Source organism: Ciconia boyciana, chromosome 4, assembly GCF_034638445.1.
Source record: "Ciconia boyciana chromosome 4, ASM3463844v1, whole genome shotgun sequence".
In the NCBI taxonomy this organism is placed as follows: Eukaryota; Metazoa; Chordata; class Aves; order Ciconiiformes; family Ciconiidae; genus Ciconia; species Ciconia boyciana.
Window position 1 is genome coordinate 2871321 of NC_132937.1, and position 26790 is coordinate 2898110.

The 26790-nt window shown below is 39.9% G+C and overlaps 1 protein-coding gene across 2 annotated transcripts in view; it reads left to right on the forward strand.

The window, feature by feature from the left end:
- Positions 1-24480, forward strand: part of LOC140650565 (sorting nexin-2-like) — a 44042-nt gene extending 19562 nt beyond the window's left edge. Inside the window, exons 8-15 of one of the 2 annotated variants that reach the window (XM_072859061.1) lie at positions 12290-12365; positions 13671-13784; positions 14018-14111; positions 17678-17718; positions 19794-19937; positions 22862-22942; positions 23054-23125; positions 23971-24480. In XM_072859061.1, the coding sequence (XP_072715162.1) occupies positions 12290-12365; positions 13671-13784; positions 14018-14111; positions 17678-17718; positions 19794-19937; positions 22862-22942; positions 23054-23125; positions 23971-24021 (673 nt within the window). In that variant the 3' untranslated portion in view covers positions 24022-24480. Of the gene's footprint in view, positions 1-12289; positions 12366-13670; positions 13785-14017; positions 14112-17512; positions 17719-19793; positions 19938-22861; positions 22943-23053; positions 23126-23970 lie in introns of both variants that reach the window. The other variant, XM_072859059.1, reaches the window with a different exon arrangement.
- The last annotated feature ends 2310 nt before the right edge of the window (positions 24481-26790 follow it).

Sequence of the window (26790 nt, forward strand, 5' to 3'; positions counted from 1 at the left end):
GGGATCTGGACCATTTGTACTTAGGTGGATTCTGGAGTCTGTATGCAGCTGCCCAGTTTTTGTGTAGAAATGGAATAATTCCCATTAATAATAGGAAATGTAGACTTATTCATAGGGAGAATTATAGTTACCTGAAGGGAATGAGATACGGACTCCGGTGCTGGTGTTAAATCGAAGACCCTTTATTGAACTATTACATGGCTTATATACTTTCTAATTGTTTGTACATGCCCTACTGAAAGAACTCTTATTGGTTTATATGTCTTGTCCACGCGTCCTTCGTGCATTCCTTCAACTAATACAATTGGCTATCTTTTTGCAACTTTGCAGCTCCTTTCTTCACAACAAAAAATCACGCGCTCGCCTATCTCTCTCCAATCCCATCCACTCCTACTCCTGACACACAGCCTCCTTCCCTCAGGCATAACCCAAACTCTCAGTACTTCAATCTTGTTAACCCTTTCACTCCTGCTATGCCTAATTCCTCCTCAATTCCCCCTTTTTGTTTTTCAACAACATATATTTTTTGCACCATTTTCTGCAGCATTCCTTGGACACGTGACAATAAACAGGGTAAAAGCAACAAGATACATAAAAATATACCGATAACCAATAACACAGTTTTTAATAATGATTTAAGCCACCCACTTATCTCAATCCGCAAAGCAGGCGCTAACATTACTGGTGGTAGAATTACATTTATCTGCAGTTATCACTCCACTTGCTTCTTTTTGTATTAACCCTACCTCATCTATAGGCAATCTTACAAGACATGTATGGAATGGTTGTTCCAGTTGTTCCCTAGATACACAAAAAGCAGTTTGATTCAGTGTTCGCGCTAAAGACACCCATTCTATCAAAAGCAAAGGATCATTATTGGTTGCTCTGTAACTTTTATCACGCAGCATTTCATTGGTTGTCATGGTTTAGCCCCAGCCGGCAACTAAGCACCACACAGCCGCTCGCTCACTCCCCCCACAGTGGGATGGGGGAGAGAATCAGAAGAGTAAAAGTGAGAAAACTCAAGGGTTGAGATAAAGACAGTTTAATAGGGAAAGCAAAAGCCGCACACACAAGCAAAGCAAAGCAAGGAATTCATTCACTACTTCCCATGGGCAGGCAGGTGTTCAGCCATCTCCAGGAAAGCAGGGCTCCATCACGCTTAATGGTTACTTGGGAAGACAAACGCCATCACTCCGAATGTCCCCCCTTCCTTCTTCTTCCCCAGCTTTATATACTGAGCATGACGTCATGTGGTATGGAATAGCCCTTTGGTCAGTTTGGATCAGCTATCCTGGCTGTGTCCCCTTCCAGCTTCTTCTGCATCTGGCAGAGCATGGGAAGCTGAAAAGTCCTTGACTAGTGCAGCAACAACTAAAACATCTCTGTATTATCAACACTGTTTTCAGCACAAGTCCAAAACATAGCCCCACACCAGCCGCTATAAAGAAAATTAACTCTATCTCAGCTGAAACCAGGACATTGGTTTATAGTTATCTTGTTGTTCCTTCTTTTGCATTCTTTTGTTCTCTTTTTTCCTCTTGGTCCCTCGCCCACAACCTTAGTTCAGAGACGTGTTTATTAAGTCAAGGTCATCGGCGTACTGATCTCCTATATTTCCCCTTTTTTTTGTTTCTATGAGCCAGACTGATTGCATCGATTTACTTTTTGGTTTTGGTTTTTTTTTTTGGTGTTAGCAAGTTAAGGCATCCTAGGGTACAAAGCCCTCCAGATATATGAGAAGGGATACCTTGCCATGCTCTATCGCCACAAATAAAAAAAATTCCTGCCCTATCCTGTTGGCGAGCGTTACCCATATGTTGTTTCGGGGTTGGACGGAGACCCATGGCTCGCTGAGTCCGATGATGATGCTTCTAACCAAGGTCGAACTCCCCATGCTGGTACTCATTGGGGCCCTTGACCTGTGGAGACACAAGCGTATCCTCGACCCCAGGTTATTAATTGATACGGTCCCTCCCAGCACCCTGTATTTAGATTTTTCATCATTACTATTGCTTTTTCCCCGCGATATTGGTGTTAACCCTGATTCCATTGCCTTATAATGCTTAACTATAGGTGGAATATCTTCATGTTGAAAAGGTAATGATAGATGGTTCATTACATACAGAGTTTTCCCCAACCTGTTTTGTGGCGATTCCTGAGCTTCACCCTTTTTTTGTTTTTGTAAAAGAGTTTTCAAGGTGTGGTGTGTGCGCTCTATAATAGCTTGTCCTGTGGGGGAATGGGGTATGCCTGTCTTATGGTTGATGCCCCATGTGTGGAAAAACCTACGCGTCATGTGACTAACGTATGCAGGGCCATTGCCTGTTTTTATCTCCCTCGGAATACCGAGCGCTGCAAAAGCAGCACAGAAGTGGCTTTGGACATGTCGACTGTTTTCGCCTGTCATTGCGGTAACCCATACCATATGGGAGTAGGTATCGATGGACATGTGAACATATTTATGTCGACCAAACTCAGGTATATGTGTCACATCAGTCTGCCAGAGTTGAAGAGAAAAAAAACCTCTAGGGTTTGTCATAAAAGATGGTCCAGATGGTTGTTGTTGACAGTCTGGGCACGTTTGAACTATGAGTTTTGCATTCCCCAGAGATATCGTGAATTGCTTTGCTAAAACTTTGGCAGATTGGTGGAAAAATTGGTATGACAACTGAGCTTGGGTAAGTGTGTGTGGTACAGGAGTGTGTAATGCCATATTTGTTAGGTAGTCAGCTCGTGCATTTCCTTCTGTCAAAAACCCTGGTAAGTTTGTGTGGCTTCTAATGTGAATCACAGAATAGGGATGTCTTCTCTGCTCTATTAAAAATAATAATTTATTAAATTTCCAAAACAGAGCTTCTTTTGGTATATGTTTTAACTGCGCTCTTTCAATGCGCTGGACTACTCCTACAGCATACTGCGAGTCTGATACAATATTTAAAGGAGTCAAAGGCCATTTTTTAAAGGCCATAGTAATGGCGTGCAACTCAACTAACTGAGGTGAACCCTCAATTCGTTCTATTTGATGTTGCCATTGACCTTTTTCTTTCCATGTAATTACCGCTTTTCCTGTCTTCCCTGACCCATCAGTAAATACTGTGGTGCCCGTAACGGGTTGCCACTGATATAGTGGCCTATTTTCGATTTTTACATTATTATAAAAGGTAAACATTTTATGAGGGGGGTGATGAGTATCCATTTGCCCATCAAACCCTGCTAAAGCCATTTGAAGTTCCAGGCTATTTTGCAAACACCAATTTAGGTAATTTTTTGCAACCGGAAGGACAATAAGTCCAGGTTCTTCCCCAGTCATTTCGACAATTCGTTCTCTGCCTCTTTTGATTAGGGCAGCAAACAGCTCAATGCGAGTAACAAGAGTCTTTGGAGGTTGATAGGGCAAAAACACCCATTCTAACACTATAAGGGGGTCTCTTTCCTGGGTCTCCCATTGTCCAATAATTGCTAAAGGTTGTTGTTCTTGATTACAAAGGTATAACTGCACGGGTAGATTTTAAACTCATCGGTGACATTGCTGCAGGGAGAGTCTTTCATTCACTGTTCTCAGTGCATCTTTCGCCGCTGTGGTCCATTGTCGTGGAGCATTAAGATCAGTGTCCCCTTTTAATAACTCGAACAATGGTGCTAATGTTTCATTGTCTATACCACATTGTGTTCTAATCCAATTTATATTGCCCAATAGTTTTTGTACGTCATTCAATGTTTTGATGTCTGTAGAGATGGCCACATTCTGAGGTTGAATGGTTTGTTGTAATATTTTCCACCCAAGATATTTCCAGGGTGCCTCCATTTGGATCTTTTCGGGCGCAATCTGGAGGCCTCGGTTTTGCAATGCGCTCCTCAAAACAGGTAACGCCTCTTGCACTTGGTTGTTCGTAGGGCTAGCAAGCAAAATATCATCCATATAGTGATAAATATACATTCCTGGAAATCTGAGTCGCACAGGGTGTATGGCTTCGGCCACATATGCCTGACAGATTGTTGGAGAATTTTTCATACCTTGAGGTAGGACAGTCCAATGATACCTATCCATTGGTTCGCCTCGATTTACTTTAGGCACTGAAAATGCAAAACGAGGTGCATCTGCAGGGTGCAAAGGAATTGTAAAAAAGCAGTCTTTCAAGTCTATAACTACTATGTCCCAATTTCGGGGTATCATGGTCGGTGAAGGTAATCTGGGCTGGAGTGACCCCATTTCTTCCATTACTTCGTTTATTTGTCTCAAATCATGCAACAGTCGCCATTTTCCGCTTTTCTTTTTGATAACAAATACCGGAGAATTCCAGGGACTGGTCGTAGGTGTGATGTGCCCCTGTTGGAGTTGCTCTGCGACTAACTCTTGAAGTGCAGCGACCTTTTCTCTAGGGAGCGGCCATTGATCTACCCAAACGGGCGTCTCCTTTTTCCAGGTTAGTTTCATTGTCGGTCGCTCATCAATGGCCGCTACCGAAAATTTTCGGGGCAATTCAGGGTAAAGCGACGTCTGTGGCGTTGTTGTCGCTGCAGCCGGTGTCGAACTTCCGGCCATCATTGCCTTTGGGCGGAAGTCCGGCGTGGACCGCCCTTCCGGCCCGAGGGGCGGTGGAACTTGTGTCATCGCGCGTTTCCGCCCCGCGCTCCGCTTCCCGTTTCCCTGCCGCGTTGGCAGAGGTTGTCCTTCCGCATTGTATTGTGAACGACACTGGTTGGCCCAGTGCCATCCCCCGAAAGCCTGTTCTGCTATTGGCGTGGGTTGTGCTTCTGATGCATGTATCGGACGCGCGGGGGGGGGGGGGGGGGGGGCGGCTTCAACGGGGGGAGGGCAGGAGGGGGTGGCTCCCCCAAGTCTATAAGAACGTCTTTTTCCTGGGGCTTGCTCGCGATCGGTTCACTATCCCCTGCTTGCGCCGCCTGAGTGACTGCATTCTGCACTTTGTTTTCTGCTTGCCATGATCGCAGGGTCTCAGTTACTAAACGCCAGGTGGTCATAACTTCAGTGGCGGTGGTGTCCCCCCTGGACGCTGCCTCCCAAATCTTCTCCCCCGCCTGTTCCCACGTTTTCGCGTCAAACACCGCAGATACTGTAGAGGGAGCCCCTTGCTTTTGCAAAAACTTCAGTAATAACTTTATCTTATAGGGGTCATACTCCACCCCTCTTTTCAATAGGAGCTGCATTAATAACTTCAGTATGGCCTCTTCCTCGGCTGATATATTCGCTCCCATGATCACTGCCCAGCCGCTCACCTGTTTCTTAAGGTGATGTCCCGGGATTAAAGCCGCAGTCCTGCCGCCGGCTTGATTCGTTCAGCTGGGGTTCCCTCCGGACGCCACTTGCAGCGCTGCTACCTCCGAATGTCGAGGTCACCATTTGAAGGGAATGAGATACGGACTCCGGTGCTGGTGTTAAATCGAAGACCCTTTATTGAACTATTACATGGCTTATATACTTTCTAATTGTTTGTACATGCCCTACTGAAAGAACTCTTATTGGTTTATATGTCTTGTCCACGCGTCCTTTGTGCATTCCTTCAGCTAATACAATTGGCTATCTTTCTGCAACTTTGCAGCTCCTTTCTTCACAACAAAAAATCACACGCTCGCCTATCTCTCTCCAATCCCATCCACTCCTACTCCTGACACACAGCCTCCTTCCCTCAGGCATAACCCAAACCCTCAGTACTTCAATCTTGTTAACCCTTTCACTCCTGCTATGCCTAATTCCTCCTCAGTTACCTCTTTTCAAACAGGTCACTTCTTAAAATTGAGGTTGCAGAGATCCAGTAAGCAAAACTTTCTTCATCAGCTTACTTACACACTGTGATTTTAAGGCATTAAATCACTTCAGTCCAACTATTTCATATAAAATTGACTGTTGGGCAGGGGGAAGGATGAAAGAAACCTTTAGTCAGTTGAAACTATAACGGCCTTCTGACGACTTATAATGCATTAGTGTGACTGGCTGTATTTTGATGTAAGAGATAGCAGATCTCTGTCACCCAGCACTGGCATACAACTAGTATTGTCCAAATACCTTTGCTATGGAAGGGTGTCACAGGAGAAGTCATTATCCCAAATTGCCTTTCAAATCTCAGTGGGCAAGGTGCCCTCATTGCCTTCCCTTATAATTGCTGCTATAGTAGATTGTATCCAAGCTCAGTTATGGATGCAGCTAAGAGCTAGAGAAACATTATTCTGGGTGATGCCAAGTGCGTCTACAATTATTGGTGATCCTTCTCATTAATTCTTTCCCATTTAGGCAATATATCAGATAAGAGCCGTTGACTAGTTCCCAGTGTCAGCAAAGAAGATCTTAATGGATGTTCTAGTTTATACAAATCACTTGTTGCCAAGCTTAATTTGTTTTCTAAAACTTCAGCGTCTATGTTGTTTAATACTCCTAATCCTGTTCCCAGGATGCCAGTCGCATCTCTCCTTGCTCGTTTTGGGGAGGTGAGGGTTTGCCCGTGCAACCATGCTAACCACCCTGTATAGGATGTATTTAGGAATGGTGAGCAGGTAGGTTTAATTGCAGAGATATTAACCTGCATTGATAGTTCCACTCACTTGAGGGACCATGATGGATTAAATAGCACTTGTTGCTGGCCTGTATATTTAATAGCACAGGGTCCAATTTCAGAAATCTGTGGGGATAAGGTTTCAACAGTCTTATCAGGGGTCTTGGAGGTAGCAGGATGCATTGTGGACAGATTGTTCTATCTTTTGTTTCTATCTGATTCGCCATTTTAATAGTTAAAAGGGTGTTTCTGTTTGTGTAGTTTAACACATCACATCTAATAAAAAGATGGTTCTGCCTTGTGGGGTAATAAAGTGATAGTTCCCTTCCACCTTTTCAGATTTTTGCTCCTTACTGTATTGTTGGCTAATGATTGTTATTGTTAAATTTTGCGTCGGATTTCCCAATATTCCTGTATTTCCAACAATCTTAAACATGTTATGATTCAGAATGTACTCCAGTTACCATATTGATTAGTACAAATAAAAGAATTGGGAGCTTCCACCCCATGCGTTGGGCTTGTCAATGTATAAATCTCATCTGGTTCATGTTGGAGATGATTATTCCTGTGCGAAGGATAAGTATTCTTCCGGTGGTTGACCCAATCTCCAGGGGAGGTATTTTGGTATTGTCCCCGGTACTGTTCCTGGAAAGGGAAATAACACAAGTTTCGGCCGGAGAGACTCTGGACTGGTTACCCCTTCTAGTGAGTGACTAGGGTGTATCCACCTAGTGCTAATATGATGTTTAGCTCCACTGCTGTCTTTTGTTTTGTACAGTGCTTGCCAAACGGCGGCAGCAGCTTGTCCAACAATTCAGCCAGTGTTGTGTGAGCTATAGTGGGTGAACGTTTATAGCCCTGAGGAAGTCTATTAAAAGTAAATTGTATCCTATCCCAGATAAAAGCAAATCTTTCTTTATCTTCCTCCTGTAGCGGCACCATAAAGAACATATCTTTTACAACTAGTACCGCCATCCAGGGATGAGCGGCAGCCTGAAGGGCGGCGGTTAATGTAGCAATGTTTGGGACGGTGGCTGTAAGAGGAGCAGTGTTTGCATTTAACTTTCTGTAGTCTATGATTAGCCACCACCTCCTGGTTTTTTTTAACTGGCCACACTGGGGAGTTGTATGGGGAGTGTGTTTGGGAAATAATGTGTCTTTTTTCTAAATCAGCTATGACCTCCACAATACCCATCTGAGCAGCGGTGGAGATAGGATACTGAGGGACATAAGTTATTTTTGAGTCAGGCAGCGCAGGTGGAGCTCACAGCAAGTGAACTATCCCAGTTAACTGATGCCCACTGGTAGCCACTAATTTTAGCTCAGCTAACCAAGGACACTCTGGGTGGCCAAACGACCAAACACTACCATCTGGCAATTTCCAGATTTGTCCTTGTAATATGTCAAAGCCTAAAACATTTTCTTTCCGTGAAACTACTGCTAACTGGTGCCTTGATATCCTTTTCTCCTCTGGCAACAAGAAGTTTACTTTAGCTATGGGGCATGTCTTGCTTTTGCTGGTAAATCCTGTTACATTAACCCTTCATTGGCTGGGCTTAATGTTAAATTTTGGGCATCCAAATTTGAGATTATTGAAATTTGAGTTCCTGTGTCAATTAAAAATTTTACTAGCTGTCTTTGGGGGCTGACTAGGACATAAATGTGAGGGCTGTCTGTGTTATCCCATTGATAAGCTTTCATCAGGGCGTTTATGAGGTTGGGGGTCTACAGGGGCAGAGATAGGATAATTACCATATGCACCCCTGTTGTTCGTAGCCTGAAGGCAGGCTGCTTTTGTAACAGCAGTAGAAAGTTCGCTTAATGATCTTATTGGTATAGCAGTGGGCTCCCTCCTATCCTAAGGGTCTATGCCCCCCTGCCCAATAAGCTATTCGGTGTGTGATAGAATGCAGTTCATTGTTAGGGTCTGGTCCCCCTGTTAAAAATACTCCCGGTCCCCAAAAGCTGTACGCTTCATCTTGATTTAACGTGATACGATCTCCCCCTATCAGGGAAACTTGCCATAAATATTCCATTTTGCTTTTGCCAGGCTTCTGCCCATATTTTTCCTGCAAATTAGCTAATTGAAGGGGGTCCCACAGAATGGTTCTCCTTGCATTCCTTTGGTTACCCCCCTGGGGCCTTACGGATGCCTTAGTTTTAATAATAGGGGCCACCTTAAACTGTGATTCATCTAACTCTCTTCGCTACTCATCACTAAATTCCTGGTCAGGGTCCCCCCCATATATCTCCATCCCAATCTTCTGGAGATGCAATTAACTTACAGATCTTTACAGGGTCTGGGGGATTGGGAGCCTGGGTTATCATTATTTCTAGTTTGTCCTCTACTCTTTTTTTGCTTTTCCTTTTCCTCTCCCACTTGTTTCAGCAATTGTTCTATTTGCAGAGATAACAGCATTTCTTTTTCACTTTCTTCATTCAACCTCATCTTGTAACATTCTCGTTTCCTTTTCTTTGCATTTCTTGTACTGACATGCTGCTTCCAAACACGTTCCCAATATCTTGCATATTATTCCCTTTACCATTTTTCAGTGTCCCTCTCGTGAGGTTTAACTGTTCCTCTATCTTACTCAAATTTTTGCACACCCAATCTCCGTGCCTCCGTAAGCAGTCAGTAATCGAACCTGCCATCCTGCTGACTATGCCAATTTTGTCACAGGAGAAGAGTCAGAGGTCACTCAGATCTGATCTAGTAGTTAGTTTATTGAGTTCTAATCAGTAAATTTAGGTATGTAAAATATTTAATAAGTACAGATGGATTGGTGGTCAATACTCTACTATTTACTACACTTAAAGTTAGTATGGGATACAAAGATTATTGTGTAAGCTTACTACAGGTATCTTAAATGTTACATGCATGCAAAAAATGTCACTTACCAACCCATCGATGCCTGGTGTCAGGTAAGGGATCTCTCAGCCTGGAGGGGTAACCTTGAGAGGTGTCCCTAGTCAAGGGGAGATCACTGCCATGCAGCCAGCTGCTATGGAGGGAGAGCTCAATGGACCCTGATGGCTGCAGATATTTATAGTGTAAAGTGGTTGACTCATAGTCAGATTTTCTGCTGTGTTCATGCAGTTTCTGCCGCTTATCAGCCTGGTCTCCAGCCAAACTGTTTTTGTGGTTTTGGTGCTGGGTTCTCACTGATAGCCTTGCACAATAGGATTAACTTTGGTTAGGCCTACTTGTTGAGCGTCTGTCTGGACCAAAGTTCAGTTAGTTCAAACAGGAGTGCACCCGTCACAAAGGGTACTGTCACTGATGTGCTGCATCATCCCTTCCTGTTGACATGGCTGGTAAAACCTTTTGAAAACAACTAGTTAAAACTTCTATAACTTATGGTCACATACAGCTGAGTCAAGTATACAAACTTAATTTTGGTATGATTTTATAATATGCCTGTTGCTGTGATGTGATTCTATGTGATTATTATATCATATGAAAACAATACACCATTTAACAGTTTCAGTTAAACTAGAAAATTAATAGAAATCAAAGGGTTTTGATTGTATGTCAAAGAGCATATCTAACAGATAATATATGAAGCTCTTGAGCTTTTGGAGTTCCAGAAACAATCTTAATTGGAAAAATATCTCTTCAGAATCTTGTTGCTACCATCCTTTCATTTCTTAACTAATAGAAGAACATCTGAACTGATGTTGACCCTCAAAATACTGATAGGTTGTCCTATCTTACAGCTGTCCGTCACTAAAGATTGGTATACAGCTTAATGTTTGCTACTTAAAATTGCACCCTGAAGTTACTGAAGTAGTTCTGTCACTTGGAGCAGAACTCTGAAACACATCCTGGCTATACAAGAAGCCTGTTGCTGAAAGAGTGGTGTTATAAGATATGAAGACTTGGAATAACAGCTGGGACTGGAGTAATTAGACTTAGACAACTGAACAACCACTTCCAGACAACTTTAGGTCTCTGTCTGTGGTAGAGATGACTGGTTTCCTCCTTGGTTGGTCACTTGAACAACAGAACCTGGATTAGGAAAAGTTTAATTCACAAATTTGTGTGCATGCTTTAAGTGTTGCTTTTTCATTTATTTGTTAAAGGAGTTAAACTAGTATACCCCTTTCAGTGGATGTTAAGCACTCTTCCCATACTGGGGAAGGGACTCCTCAGTACTTTTGACAGTGTTGGGAAGGCTTCATGGTATATGTTCCATTTCTTTTTTCAGAAAGACCATGAAAGTCTTATCTGGCAACGAACAACTTTTTCATCATGTTCCTAAGCCAATTTTAGCTAGCTTTTCTATTCAGAACCAAAAAGTCGCCTACCTACTGAGGTGTTCAAAAGGTAGAGGCAGTGGTTATGTTGCTGTTTCCTAAATCCGAGGAAAATGTATTAATGTGCCCCAGAAAGACCAAAGAAATCTGTTCTAGATTGCTCTTTCTAGATTGCCCAGAGCTATGGGGAAAGTGGGCAGGAAAGCAATGTGCCTTTTTTTATTAAGTTCACTGAAGTTTATGCCTTAGAATAGTGAACTTAAGTACTACAAGTCTGACAGGTGTCTTCAAGCATACCTCTAGTTGTCTCCAGTGAAAATGTTAGTTATCTCCCTTGGAGTAAGTGCTATTCTGTAGCAGCAAAGTTCTAAAGAAAAAGCTCTTTGCCGCATCAACTTTAACTTGTACTTGCTGTTGACTGTTAGAACAAGCAAGGAAAAGTTGAGCAATCTAATGTATGAAATGGTTTTACTGCAACTCTTAGCTTCTTTAGGAAGAAAAATAAGGATCTGGTGGCCATATCTAATGGAGGATGGAGAAAACACATTGTGTTTACAATATCAATGTACTCAAACTTTCAGTTAAGTCCCAGTCTATATAACTCTCTAGGACAGTTTCCAAGAAATTTGTGACTGTAATGGGGCAGTTCTGGTACTTTACAGCTGAGGCTTGAGCAAAACTAAAGCTTTGCAAAAAGTACAAATATTGTTGATGGTGTTCTGTTAGTACATCTTCATTGGCAATATTGCATACTTTCTCATGCTCCCATGATCTTTTCAGGTATTAAGTTTCTGTAAAGCATTCTTGTAAATATCAGACACTTTCTGTTAATACATAATATTAAAATCAGTTATGACAAACTCGTAGCAGTTTTTAGTGAATGAGCACTGTAGAAATTTCCCTCTTCAACTCATATTTGTACAATCAATAGTTTTTAGATCCAAGCAGAAATGGAAAAAATTGCAAAAGGAAGGAGTTGCACTAATTTAACTTCTGGGTGGATGAGTCCTGTAGAACTAATATAGGTTGAAGGCTGTCTAGCCAGCAAATAAATAGTTCATACCCAGAACAAGATCAGCTCACTTCTCCAAGACTTCCTTTAATTCTAAAGGAAGCCAGCCAGAATTAGCTGTAACAAAAAGCCTGTTCACTGCACTGTATGAGAATGTGTTTAAACAAGCCCATCTATTTTCTGGCTTAAATTGGTGGTTGTTAGAGCAGGAAGCCTTCACTGAGGTGTTAAAAATATCAAGTATATTATTTTAATACTGTGCAACATAGATTTATGGCAAATTATGACACCTTAAGAAGTTTGATGTAAACAAACTAGGTTAGAAACCACTGCCAGCAACTTGTCTTTAGAGGTGACTTTATAAGTGTTCAAACCCCATTAGATAAATGAAGAGAGGTTACATGCTGCCTGCATTGTACCCATTCTTTAGCTAAAGGACACTTTCCAATGCTGTCAGGCACATTAAATCTGTTTTGTTATCTAATATTTTAACTTTTTAAAATCATAGGTATCTACAAAGAACAGTAAAACACCCTACCTTGTTGCAGGATCCAGATTTAAGGCAGTTCTTGGAAAGTTCTGAGGTATTTACATTCTTTTAAGTTCCTTATTTGTTTCCAGATATGGTAATGTACAAAGTAACGTACTCTTTGTATTGAGACCTAATCTCCTAAATTCATATGAAATCAAATTGGATTGTACCCATCATGGGACAGAGTGACAAAAGGCTACTTAGGGTAATCGTGTATAAAGTCCATTGCCTCTACCTCTGATAAATCTTAGGTTGGTAGTGACCAAAAGCTATCTGCTGTTCATTGACTTCTGCCAAGTGAGTTGGTCTGTCCGGTTCTGAGTGAAGCTCATCGTACACAGAGTGAAAATCCATAATCAGTGCTACTGAGGGTTAATTAAGATCATGAATTAAACTGGCTTGGAAACAGTTCTTGCCTCTAGGAGTCAAGCTTGAGGTTTATTGGCATGATAATGTGAACAGGCATGCAGTGCTGCTGGTCATGCTAGATGTTTTGTGGATAGAGGACTTCAGTCACCAGTGCTATCAATCTGGCACCTTTTACAAAATGAAATATATTGCAGAACAGATTGTCTGTTATGTCTCCAAAAACATAAGTCTATAAATGTGCATAGTGGATTTGCTGTAATAGTGGATTGTCTTTTGGCCAGTGTCAATATCTTAGCTATGCTAATAAGTTACAGAGGTTGCAATACTGGCAAAAGCATCATTGATAGATAACTTAAAGTGTCAACGCTGCTGACACAAAGTATCAGATATGAAGAGTAAATGGCCTGACATCAGGGCCACTTTGTACAGCATATTTAGACTAATGTTAACAAAGAATAACATCAGTTTAAAGTTTGTTAACTTATTCCTGAGGATTTCTAAGTACCTCACAAATGCACAGTTCTTGCAATACTCATGAGGTAGGCTTTGAAACCTGGCCTATATTTAAAAGCAAAAAGACATCTACTTTTTATGATCAGTACACAGTGTGAATCTTGCGTTATAATGAAGTGTTTTACAGAATTTCTGTATCTTATTGTAAATCTAAGCTTTTCTGTTTCTGTAGTGGCAGTTTGTTCTCTGTAGTATATAGGTGGCTAGTTAGGACCTTTGGCTAGTTCATAACTTCTGACAAGTAGGTTGTTTGGTCCATTTAAATGTAAAGGTGTAGAAGAAAAGTAAATAGTCTATATTGTTAAGTTTTCTTCTGAGAATGTAAAAATAGTAAAACTGATAAATTAGATTCCACTATATTGTAACACATAGGAGTAAAGAAAATAGTCTACCCTTTTCTTTCCCCCTTGTGTACCCAGTTAAACCTCCAGCCTTTTAACCAGTCTGTTTGCCCTTATTTGTCATTCATTTCCAGCTGCCGAGAGCAGTTAACACCCAGGCTCTGAGTGGAGCAGGAATATTGAGGATGGTAAACAAGGCTGCTGACGCTGTCAACAAAATGACAATCAAGATGAATGAATCGGATGCAGTAAGAGCTGATTTTTTTTTTTTTACTTGAATAATGAGTCAAATTAATGAGGCTCAACAGTTGCATTTTAAAGCTGTAGAAGTAGAAAATGAGATAGTAATTTGCTTATTGGCTTGGTTTCTTAGCTGTATCAGTTGACCATCCCAGCAATAAATGGATAATTTGCTGCTTTAAAACAAGAAATGCTGTTGGTAATCTAAATTATAATGGTAGACTCTTTCCTCTTTTGTCAGTGGTTTGAAGAAAAACAGCAGCAATTTGAGAATCTGGATCAGCAACTTAGGAAACTTCATACCAGTGTTGAAGCGTTAGTCTACCACAGAAAAGGTAACTTTACTTTTATGTGACTGCATGAGCTTAAGTGCTTAGAGCTTTAGAGAATGTTAATGAAACAGGAACTTAGTATGTCAGAGCTCTTAACTAACAAATAGTTAGTTTTACAGTAAATTTTAATGCAAAAGTCTTCTAACTCTACCTTTTAGTTTAAACTGCTCTAGCGTTTCTGGTATATCTGGTTTTAATCTTAATTTTATCCAGAATATATATAATTCCTTCTGTTGAACTTGAAAGTTACTATATTGTTTAGCATGATTTTTTTTTCTTGGAGAGATTTAATACCATAACTAGCAAGCAATACACTACAGTAGACATCTATAAATGTATCTAGATCTCATGGTGTCACCCAACACCAAGGGGACAGACAGGTTCTTTTAGGGATCCTTGGCAGAATGATGACGGCACTAAGTTGTAGTTACAATTAAAGCTTTATTTTTCTTAATGGGATTTTATGATTAGTATAGCATAGAATTTATAATCAGAATAGCACAAGATTTCTATAAGCAGAATCAGTGTAGTACAATTTTATAAGTAGCATAGTACAGAATTTTATAGCACCACTTAGCTTATGGTTTCTAATCACCTGGACCCTCTGCAGCAGATCGGGTCAAATCTTAATACTTGGTTTGCTGTATCAACATAGCAATCATAATCTAGACTCAAACAAACATATAAAAGAATAGGAGTCACTCAATCCTCGGAGAAAGCAGACGACGGTGGAGGCGTCCCTGGCCACCAGGAGGTCATGGGTCTCTCTGTCCAGCAGCAGTTCCAGTCCAAGTTCCCACTTAGGACTTGTAACTGCTTGATTTTATAGACAGTGCTCTGTGTGCTGCTACGCTTCCCTGTTCTGTGATGGGGTCATCACCACCACCTGGTTGGCCGGGTGCCTGGGACCTTCAAGGCCGGTAAGGAGGGGAGTGGTTGGCCTGGCACCCAGGAATCTTGAGGCCAACAGGGAGGGGAAGAAGAAATCTGTTTGATTTGTCTACTTGGTTCACAGGACCTTCAGGGCCTGATAATGAGGGGAAAGGGGACTAATACATGACCCGCTCGGTCACAGAGAATGGCCATTTGCCTTATAAAATGGTGTTAGTAATGCTAACCATATTACCAGGGGTCAGGAGCAGGGGGTACCGGTCACACCCCACCCCCTGACACAGGGGAGGACACCAGTGGTGGTGGTACCGTCACCTCTTGCCCACGGCCTACAGCTTAGTAATGGGGTCATAAGGAGGACTCCATGGCAATAATGGGCTGCTTGTTGTCCGAAGGCTGTTCATCCGAGAAGGGAGGAGAGTATAAAACATTGATTTAACATTGATTTTTAGTAACTGATATGCATAAAGATTTAAAGCAAGATATAACACAAAATAACATAATTCCAACAGCCATAATAAGAGCTAATATTAACAAAATGTGACAGACCTGTGCTCTGAAGTCAGGTAGCCAAGACCACAGCCAAAACCAGGCAGTCGATAGACCTTCTGACAAGGGTTGTTCAAGTTATTTGGTGAAAGGTACAAACTTGTCTTTGAATAATGTTTATATGATATTTGATTTGTTTAGATTAGTTAGCATAAAAACAAGTGGTGTTTGACAATACACATTACACCTCCTTGTGATGTTAGAAGATAATCTATGGCCCAACGGTTTTGAATAGCTAATTGCAAAAGTGAACTAATTTCTGATTGCAAATTCTTTAAAGCATCTACAGTAGCATTTTGGACAATTTCAAGCATAGCAGAAATATTTACGATAGCTTTTCCCAACTCAATAATACCTAAACTTGGAAACAACGCATGCATAAATTGATGGAATCTTGTTGGTCTTTTTACTGGGGGGTCAATCACAAAACACTTATGGCATACAGGGTAATGATTGTGTAAAAAGGTAGTAGTTAAATTTTTGGTTTGAAATGCATAGGGAGCAAGATGTGCTATGGTACAAGTACTTCCCATTGTGGTGGAAGACTTTTATATGCGTTTGTGCTACAGAGCCAGAACCATCCGGATGCTAGAATGGTAGGCCACCAATTTGATTTTGTAAAATTTCTAGGGAAATATTCCTCACACCATTGATAAGTCTCTCTTTCACTGTCAGAATGATCAAATTCGAGTAGGAAAGTGTGGCTCATTCGAATAGTGTGAAAAGGATTGGCATATATACAGCTGGTCATGTTATGCCAGTTACAGGTGGTCCAATTGTTGTTAGTACTTAACCAACCATTACTCTGTAGAATGTAAAATGTAGAATTAGGACCAGTGAAATTATAGTATCTTTGGCAAAATGACACAGATGCATTATGTTTAAGTATGGGGTCACCTTTCAACTCTGCCCTTTTAAAAGTACATGAATGTGTCTTAAGTTGCTTTCTCATACCTCTACCAGGAATTATTCTCTGTAGAGGCAGATGTCTCTGAGATCAGATGTCTTCAAGGTTAAAGAGTATTTTAAGAAGTAATGAAAATGGGAATGTATCTGATTACTGCTGATTTGACACCTGCTCTTAGATTTCAATAAATGCTTTTTTTAAAGAGTGGCATTTAAATTGTGATAGTTTTAAATATCTGAAGACTTTTCTTCTACAAATATTTCTGGTGTTCTGATGATTCTGCAAAAGCAGCACAGTTATAAACAAACCTGTGCTTTCAGTCCTTAACTAAATTAGATTACAATGAGATTTTGTTCAAAGGTCCTTCATAGGAATTAACATTGTACATGATGACTTAACATGAGGTTTGATAAGACGGTTGCCTAAGTGTTTGTTAATGAATAAGCTCAAAACTTCAGCTTCATGGATGCCAGCCACAAAGTCACATGCCTTTTTTTTTTTTTAAGGCATTTCAAAACATGACAATATATTACAGTATACACAGTCTTGTTAAAGATACTTTAGTCAATAGAACAGTATAATGAAAGCAAATTCCACTCTGGTGTTGATGTTCTCATTGAATAATTCTCTTCCTCTTCTTCTTCCCCCCCCCAACTGCATGGAACAACTTCACTAGACCAGTTAAGATTGTCTTGAATTTGCTGTATAGGTGACGTGACTTTTGTTTTGTGGGCTTGAACTTTTTCTGAACTAAGCAGTTGGATAATACTGAAGTGATAGTTTCTTCCATGTATTTTGAAAGACACAATAGGCATCACATAACAGGCTCAGCAAATCATTTACTGATGTTGGAGAGTTTTGTGTGCACTATGTTCTCCTAAATGTGGTTTCATTGTGATCTTGTGTATTTTATCATGAGCTTTGGGAAATATAGTTTATATTTTTCAGTTGGTAAAGTTAGGGTTGCTGTAGGGCAGAGGTCTGTTTGGTTGATCTATCTTGAAGAGTAACATAACAAATTAACTTAATTGTACTGGATGTCACTCCTGTATTTCAGAGCTTTCAGCCAACACAGCTGCCTTTGCTAAAAGTGCTGCCATGTTAGGTAATTCTGAGGACCACACTGCTCTATCTAGAGCTTTGTCTCAGCTTGCAGAGGTTGAGGAGAAGATAGATCAGTTGCACCAAGAACAATCTTTTGCTGATTTTTATGTGTTCTCAGAACTGCTTGGTGACTACATTCGTCTTATTGCTGCAGTAAAAGTAAGTACTGCTAGGAAAAATGCTTAATTGTGTTTAGGGTCACACTTTGTAGTTTGTATATTTAAGGTAAATGTCCAGGTTGGATGGGGCTTTGAGCAACCTGATCTAGTGGAAGGTATCCCTGCCCATGGCAAGGGGGTTGGAACTAGATGATCTTTAAGGTCCCTTCCAACCCAAACCATTCTATGAATGTTTGTATGCATATGCACACTTCATTACGCAGTTAAGACTTGCTGAGTTTTTGCCTGAAATTCCAATCAAGTAAAATGAATGAATCCATGATCAGTTATTCCCATGATAAAAAATTGTTGTGACAAAAAATGGGCATGGATTAATAGGATCCAGACAAAATCTAAATGGTGATTATCTTCTAATTAGAGCAATATTAATTGTGCAGAGTATTTAGGGACACCATACTAGTTAGCATGCTGTACATGTTTCTTTCAGGTAACTGATCTTTACAGTATGCTTATAAAATGTTTTCAATAACATAATTTGGCCATATTAGATAACCAGTAGTTTCAGTAAATAAGCAACAAATATCACTTGTGGATCTACATCTCATTAAAGAAAGTATTCAATTTTGGTGTACAGCATGATTAGGTTTTGACACGGGGAGGGGTTGTATTGGGTTTATGTGGCAAGGTTTTGGTAGTGGTGGGGGGGTGCAGGGGTGGCCTCTGTGACAAGAGGCCAGGGGCTGCCCTGTGCCAGACACAGCTGGTTCCAGACAGCTCCCCAATGGACCCACCGCTGGTCAAAGCTGAGCCAATCAGCAAAGCTGGTGGTACCTCTGTGAAAACATATTTAAGAAAGGACAATTGCTGCTCAGCAGAGTGTGTGTGTGTGTGAGGGGGAAGTATAAGAAACAATCCTGCAGTCACCAAGGTCAGAGAAGAAGGAGGGGGAGGAGTCGCTCCAGGTGCTGGAACAGGTATTTCCCTGTGGAGAGGACCACACCCGAGCAAGTGGATATGCCCTGAAGGAAGCTGCAGTCCTGGAGAGCCCACATGGGAGCAGGTTCCTGACAGGAACTGTGGCCTGTGGAGAGGAGCCCATGCAGGAGCAGTTCTTGAAGGACTGCAGCCTGGGGGAAGGACTCATGCTGGAGCAGGGAAAAAGTGTGAGGAGGAAGGAGCGGCAGAGAGGAACTGTTATGAACTGACTGCACCCCCCCCCCCCCCATCCCTCCTGTGCTGCTCAGGCAGGGGGGAGGTAGAGGAGTTGGGAATGAAGGAGTGAAGTTGAGTCTGGGAAGAAGGGGTGAGTGGAGGGGAAGGTGTTTTAGTTTTTGTCTTTGTTTCTCACCATTCTACTCTGTTTTTAATTGTCAATAAAATAATCTTCCCCAAGCTGAGTCAGTTTTGCCTGTGATGGTAATTGGTAAGTGATCTCCCTGTCTTTATCCTGACCCATGAGCTTTTTTTAATCTTATTTTCTCCCCCTGTCCTGTTGAGGAGGGGGAATGAGAGAGCAGCTGTGGGTGGGGGTCTGGCAGCCAGCCAAGGGTCAGCCCATCACAGGAGTGTCTAAGAATTTTATCCAGAAATATCTTTAAACTTATCAGGCTGTTGGGAATATATTTTTTTATATATATATATTTATACATAATATATAGTTATAGTCTATGTGTTATTGTTATTCTATATATTATATAGAATGCATATTATATTAAAAATGTATACTTTAATTCTACTACCTCCATCCATTGCTAACAAAAATGTACTGCCAGTTATGCATATAGTCAATGAAAAAGTTTGCTAGAATCTGTATTTAGAGAAGTATTTGTGTAATATAGCACTTTGCAGTGGTCACTTTGGTAGTATTGTGATAGGACAAGGAACACGAAATTACTTGGAGCGCCAAGGTGTCTGCTCTAAAGAGGCTTCTTGAATGCCCTCTGTTATTTTTAGATGGTATTTAGCTGTGCAAGCGTGCTGTCAAATGAAATCCAAGACACAGTGAAGTTTCTTTTGAGTACGCTTGTTCCAGTTTTATCCAGAAATATCTTTTTCTAATAGGAATTTAGATAGCTTTAACGATTGCAATTGCTTAATAAACGCCCATACTTACAGGGTGTGTTTGATCATCGAATGAAATGCTGGCAGAAATGGCAAGATGCTCAGGTCACTTTACAAAAAAAACGTGAAGCTGAAGCAAAGCTCCAACTTGCCAACAGACCTGATAAACTGCAGCAAGCTAAAGATGATATAAAAGAGGTAATGTTGTCAAGTATTTATATTATTCTGGAGGTCAGACTTTTTGTACTGATTCATTCAGTCCCCATTAATGCACTATTTTATACAATTTTTGTTTATAAATCATGCATTTGCTATTTTCCATATTTACTGAAATTGTTAAAAGGAATTTATTTAAAATATGAGATGTGCACAGTTGTTACCCATTCTGAGATATGTAAGGCAGTTGAATACTGTCTCTACAGAGTCTGGGAGATGGGAGGAGAGGAACATGATCAAGTTTAAAAATGCTTTTAACTGTTGCAGATGATTTGGGTAGTCAGAATAACATCTCTTGGCTTCTAAAGCTAAAATCTAGCTAAAAAGACTAATAGAGAACTGTTCTCATGTTTTGCTTAATGATCCAGCATATCTACTTTTATATTTTTAAATATATATATATATATACACACATATATTATAATTTCAGTAAAAATCTAACATGTTGAAGTTTCATAAATTATACACTTTTTCTAACATGCTTCACTAAGGAAATTGAAGAGGTAGGACAGCTTAATTATTTAACATTAATGCATTCTAGTTATGCACTGCTATTTTCTCATGAAATAATGGAGAACATCATTGCAGATTTCAGTCTCTTATGCACTTTATTTTGTTTGGCTGCCTCATTGGTCACTAACCCAAGCTGCTTTTTTCTTTCTTCACCTCAATATATTTTATGTACAGTGTTGAAGTTGCTCATTAACGTGGCTTTCTTTTTTTATTTAAAAAGGCCTTTGTTGACTGGGGGAAAAAAAAGTCACTCTTTTATGACCATATTCTTGCTGGTTGGCTCTCTTGATGTCATCTATCCACCATGCAACAAGTGAGCTGGAACTCATTGGCAAAACTAATTCCTGAGTGTTTGGAGTAGTAAGAAATACTCAATGACCCTTTCTCATTCTTAATATAAGAAGAATTAATGATGATGTTCCTGAAGGATTTCTTTTTCCTACTTTATCATGTGTTTAGAGAAGGTTGTTAGTAAATCCAGAATTTGAATATGCTGGCAGAAAATTATTGCTTCCACTGAAATGTATTCAGAGTGGCTGAATTCTTTAATAGTAGTCCTTTTGACAGATATTGAAAAGTGGAAGCCTGTGCAGCTTGAGCTTCATCTGTGACTCAGTTCCTTTTTGCAGATAAAAAGTAAAAGAGTAGCCCTCAAAACACCATATTAAACAAGGGGAAGACTTTTCCTTGTCAGAAACCGTAAGATGTAAAACTTATCCAGTGATAATTCCCACAAACCCTGGTGTTTGGATATGATGAAACTGGGATGTGGGTCCATAGGCCTATAGAGGCTTTCTCTGAAGTCTTAGGCACCTCTAAGCTGCTGTAATGGGAAGGCACAAGTTATTTCAAAGCAGTCTTAATCCCTCTTTTCCTGGACTGAATTTTATATTGTTTTAGCTATTAGCTAACTCTCTAGGCTGTGCACGTATTAGTGTTTCCCTGAAGCACATCCTGTTATAACTTATTGCATAGCTCCATAAGTGTACATCTGAAAAGACAATAAGGGAACTTTGAATAAATACAGGCTAAAAACATAAATATCTCAAGATATTTATTTGAATAGATGTTCATTACATATCGCAACAGTAAGATGACACTGCACCACAAAATGCTCTTGTGATTAAATAGCACCACTAGATTGCTAGCAGGAATATACTATATTGGTGTATGTTGCTTCCTGTCTGCTTTTTTCTGAGGAAGATAACTGTTACCAGATCTGTTGGCTCCCATAATTCAGTTAATATGTTGAGATTAACAGATACAGTTGCATTTTTAGAATGTCTGTTAGCATGCATATGTCTGAAGTGTCAGGATGATAGCTTTTTTCATATATACTTACACAGATGGTTTAAATTTAGCAATATAATAGTTGCATAAAAGTCAAGTAAGTCTTATATGGAAAGTAAGTCTTATATGGAAAGTAAGTCTTATATGGAAAGTAAGTCTTATATGGAAAGTAAGTCTTATATGGAAAGTAAGTCTTATATGGAAAGTAAGTCTTATATGGAAAGTAAGTCTTATATGGAAAGTAAGTCTTATATGGAAAGTCTAGTAATGATAAGGTAATATTAAGGTAAAATTTCTTAATTGTGTAGCTGGATGTCTTTTGACATAAAATAAGGATAAACGTGACCAAGTGTTTTGTAGTATTGATATTAATGCCTTGTTCCCAGTATGGCAAAACCCTACAAGCAGCTTCACTTCTGAATTTTCCTTCTGTGCTCTTACCTGCAATTTTTTATTACTTTCTTTTTATTTATTTATTCCTGCTGTCTCTTAAAACAGTCCCCACTGAGCAAGAGAGCTTGTGCTTTGGCTTGCCTAAATAACATACGTTCTGACCAATGAACACATCCTTGTTAGCTCGTCATCTGCAGCAGAAATATGACAAAGATAAGCATTTACTTGACCATAGGCAGAGATGAAGATTTAATAATCTCTTCTGTGAATAGGAAAGTATAGGCAACTATTTTTTTGAGACTTTTTCACATTTGATTGAACAGGTAAGAAAACTTAAAGGTTTAGGTTCCTTTTATAGCAGTGTTTGTAAATGGAATAACTAATAAAGCTTTAGAGATCCTTTTTCTTTGCTAAATAATCTTTAAATTTTTGGTTACTAAATATTCATTAATAACATTAAGATATTTTTATATTTGGTATACAGATAACGTTACCTTAGAGATATCAGTGTTTTAACTGATCTGATGACATCCTTTTCTGTAAATTGTTTTGAAACTATTGTACTGAAGCTTTCCTTTAAGTATGTCAAAAACCAAATAGGTGCTTTTCAACTCTTGAATGACTATCACTAATATACTAAAAAAAAGTTTAGATACCGATAGACTGAACAGATAATGCAGTCTTATCTCTGCGTGTTTTTCCTTTGCCAGTGGGAGACAAAAGTTCAGCAAGGGGAAAAAGATTTTGAACAGATCTCCAAAACCATTCGTGAGGAAGTGCAAAGATTTGAGGCACGTATAACTTTGTCCAAATAAATGACAGTTTTGCTTTAGATAATGTTGATGTTCCAAGCAAACTTGGTTAAGAGGTTAATCTGCCATAATTATTTACTTTATTAACAGAGGGAACGAGTGAAAGACTTTAAAACTGTTATTATCAAGTACTTAGAATCGTTAGTGCAAACACAACAGCAGGTAAGAAATTTTAAATTTTTTGTACAAGTTAATACATAATATGTTCCATATTAGGTTAGTTAAAAAAGGCAGGGTTTAAGTATAGCAGTTTCTAAAACATAGAGAACTAACTCTAATCTGTAATATATTGCAGGAGAACATAGTGATTGCTGTTTCCCAGCTATTACTGTTCTCACTTGCATAGCCCTAATTCAGGGGAGCAAGAGAGAAGCTTAATCAGGAAGGTGGGGGGGGGAGTGGAGGGTCTTGTCTATTCAAGTAATACTTTTATTTGTAGATTGGAGTAAAATGCATTAAATATGTGCTTGGGCTTACTGAAGAGACTTGAATAATCAAATGCTTATCTGCTTTTTAAAAAAAACCAAAAACTGAATATTGTACAGCAGTAAAACAGCTTTCAGTGACTCAGAAGTAGGCATGGTTCCCAAATGAGTGTCTGGAATCTTTCCTTTTTTCAATCTGGGAATATAACCCTCCAGCTTTCTTTAATAAAAATAAAATAATTAAAAAATGAAACAAAATACCTTTAGAGGTAAGAACAGCAAACTCACCGTGCAAACAAATTCTGTATAACTATATTCTGTGGCAATGTGCTCAGTGTGCAAGAATAACTCTGTCTGCACGAGCAAATTTGTGTATTTATTACTTGTGTTTTTCTCACATCATATAATAATGTGAATGGATAATTAATGAATGGACAATGGATAATGTGAATGGAAGCATCTGTGTTCTTACTTTGTCCAGTGGAGACAAATTCAGTACAAGAGGAGGAAGGTGTATGTGTGTTCTTTTCCAACATTCAGTACTTAAAGTAAGGTGTTTGGTTTTTTTTCCTTCTCTGCAAGTTAATAAAATACTGGGAGGCATTCCTACCTGAAGCCAAATCCATCGCCTAAAAGAAGACTATTCCAAATAACAAGAGACTTTGGATGTTTGTCCTGGATAAAAACTAAATTCCACACTGAAATCACTTCAAAATCATCCAAGTAAACCACTGTATATTTTTATGAATTAACATGTGGTGGTTTTATATACCACAACATTTTATTAACAAGCTGCATGTCATGACCCTCTTTGAAGTGGACTGTGGCATGATGTTCTGCAATATGTTGCTGAATTGAACACTATTGTGTCTTAATACTTGCACCAAAATGTGCACTGTAAGGCCAGAAAACAGATATTTTTGTTCTTTACAATACAGTATTCTGTAGTATGTTTACCTGATCTTTGAAACAAATTTAATTGTATTGATTAATGTTCACTTACACATTCCTATACAAAATCATGTTTCTGTGATTATGATAATAAAGCAATGTATCTTGTGAAACATTAAACTCTTATTTTGTTTCTCTAGATATTTACTGGTGTTCTTAAAAGTAGCGTTTATAACAGATTGAGATTATATCGAAGGCAACAACACATAGAATCATAGAATGGTTTGGGTTGGAAGGGATCTTTTAGAGATCATCTAGTCCAGCCCCCTTGCAGTGCATCAGTTGTCATGCATTGAGCATGCCAGCTTCACACTATCATTTGCTTGCAAATGGGCCTGGCCTCAGCACCCTGAGACATATTCTTTGGTATCTGATTCTTGGCCTGTGATTTGTCCTGTCTCTAGTGCTATCAGCATAAAGTAATTTTAATAGATTCTGATAGTTTGCTTGTGGAAGGTAAAGAATGCACTACAGATTGTGTCAGGTAGCTTTCTATGGCATGTAACATGGTAGAGGCCCTCATGATGGTGATAGCCAAACAAAGAGTATGGAAAAATAAGAACCCTATTTTGAGTGGTATTTAATTGCCTCCCTTCTCAACACCCTGCTGTGGATATCTTTGCTAACTCAGCAGGTTCAAAAACTTAGCTGTTTAACAAAGCAAGGTTATTTGTGCTTAATAGTTGTTCACAGGTGGAATATATAGACAAAAAAACAGTGGCATTGTTTCTCCCTATTCAAAAAGAAAAATGCTCAAGAGATGTAAAAATATTAAGTAATCTCCAGGGACTAAACTGTATGTATTTGATTCCCCCCCCGTATTTAAGTTGGTGTATTTGGTGTAGGTGTACTTGGTGTATGTGGCAAGGTTTTGGTAGCAGGCAGGAGGTCTGCAGGGGTGGCCTCTGTGGGAAGAGACCAGGGGCTGCCCCTGTGCTGGACACAGCTGGTTCCAGACAGCTCTGCAACAGACCCACCACTGGCCAAAGCTGAGCCCATCAGCGAAGCTGGTGGTGCCTCTGAAAAGAAACTGTAGAAAAGGCCAGACAGGGAGAGGAGGAGGGAACACCAAGGTCAGAGGAGGAGGAGGATGTGGTGCTCTATGGCAGAGCAGATATTCCCTGCAGCCTGTGGAGGACTCGTGATAGATCTGTTGTATATTCCAGAAGGAACTGCAGCCCATGGAGAACCCATGCCAGAGCAGAGCAAAAGTGTGAGAAGAAAGGAGTGGCAGAGAGAAACTGTTATATACTGAGCAGAACCCCCCACCCCCCTGTTCCACCTGCACCACTCAGCAGTAGAGGAGTCTGGAGTGAAGTTGAGCCCAGGAAAGGGGGGAGGAAAGGTATTGTTTTAATGAGGTTTTTTTGTTTGTTTCTGACTACCTCAATCAATTAATAAATATCTATTTTAATTGGCAATAAATTAAGTTAATCTTCCCCAAGTTGAGTCTGGTTTGCCTGAGATGGTAATTGGTAAGCAATCTCCCTGTCTTTATTTCGACCCAAGAGCTTTCTTGTTGCTGTTCTTCCTATTCCCCCCCCCCCCCCGAAGGAGGGAGTAAGCAAGTTGCTGGGTGGGAGTTTGACTGTTAGCCAAGGCTAGCCCACCACAATCGGTGTTAATTATTTGGAGATTAAGTATTCCCTAAATTATGTTATTTAACACTGTAAAAAAGAAAAAAAGCTTGTATAATTCCTACAGAAATTTATTTATATGCTCTAGAATATAGATTTGTGAAGTTACTTCATAAATTTTGATTACAATAGTTATTTGGGAATTGTTGGATAACTAAATCTTTTGACTGTTTAGAATAATTTACTTGCATTATGAAATAAGTATATGGCATATTTTTTTTACTCTTCTTTTTACTGTCCTGGTTTCAGCTGCAATAGAGTTAATTTTCTTTGTGGTGGCTGGTATGGGGCTATGTTTTGGATTTGTGCTGAAAACAGTGTTGATAATACAGAGATGTTTTAGTTGTTGCTGCACTAGTCAAGGACTTTTCAGCTCCCCATGCTCTGCCAGGTGCACAAGAAGCTGGGAGGGGACACAGCCAGGATAGTTGATCCAAACTGACCAAAGGGCTATTCCATACCACATGATGTCATGCTCAGTATATGAAGCTGGGGAAGCAGAAGGAAGGGGGGGACATTTGGAGTGATGGCGTTTGTCTTCCCAAGTAACCATTACACGTGATGGAGCCCTGCTGTCCTGGAGATGGCTGAACACCTGCCTGCCCGTGGGAAGGAGTGAAGGAATTCCTTGCTTTGCTTTGTTTGCGTGCACGGCTTTTGCTTTCCCTATTAAACTGTCTTTATCTCAACCCTTGAGTTTTCTCACTTTTACTCTTCTGATTCTCTCCCCCATCCCACTGTGGGGGGAGTGAGCGAGTGGCTGTGTGGTGCTTAGCAGTTTTCCTTAACTAAGCAAAATTTTAAAATGAGCCTG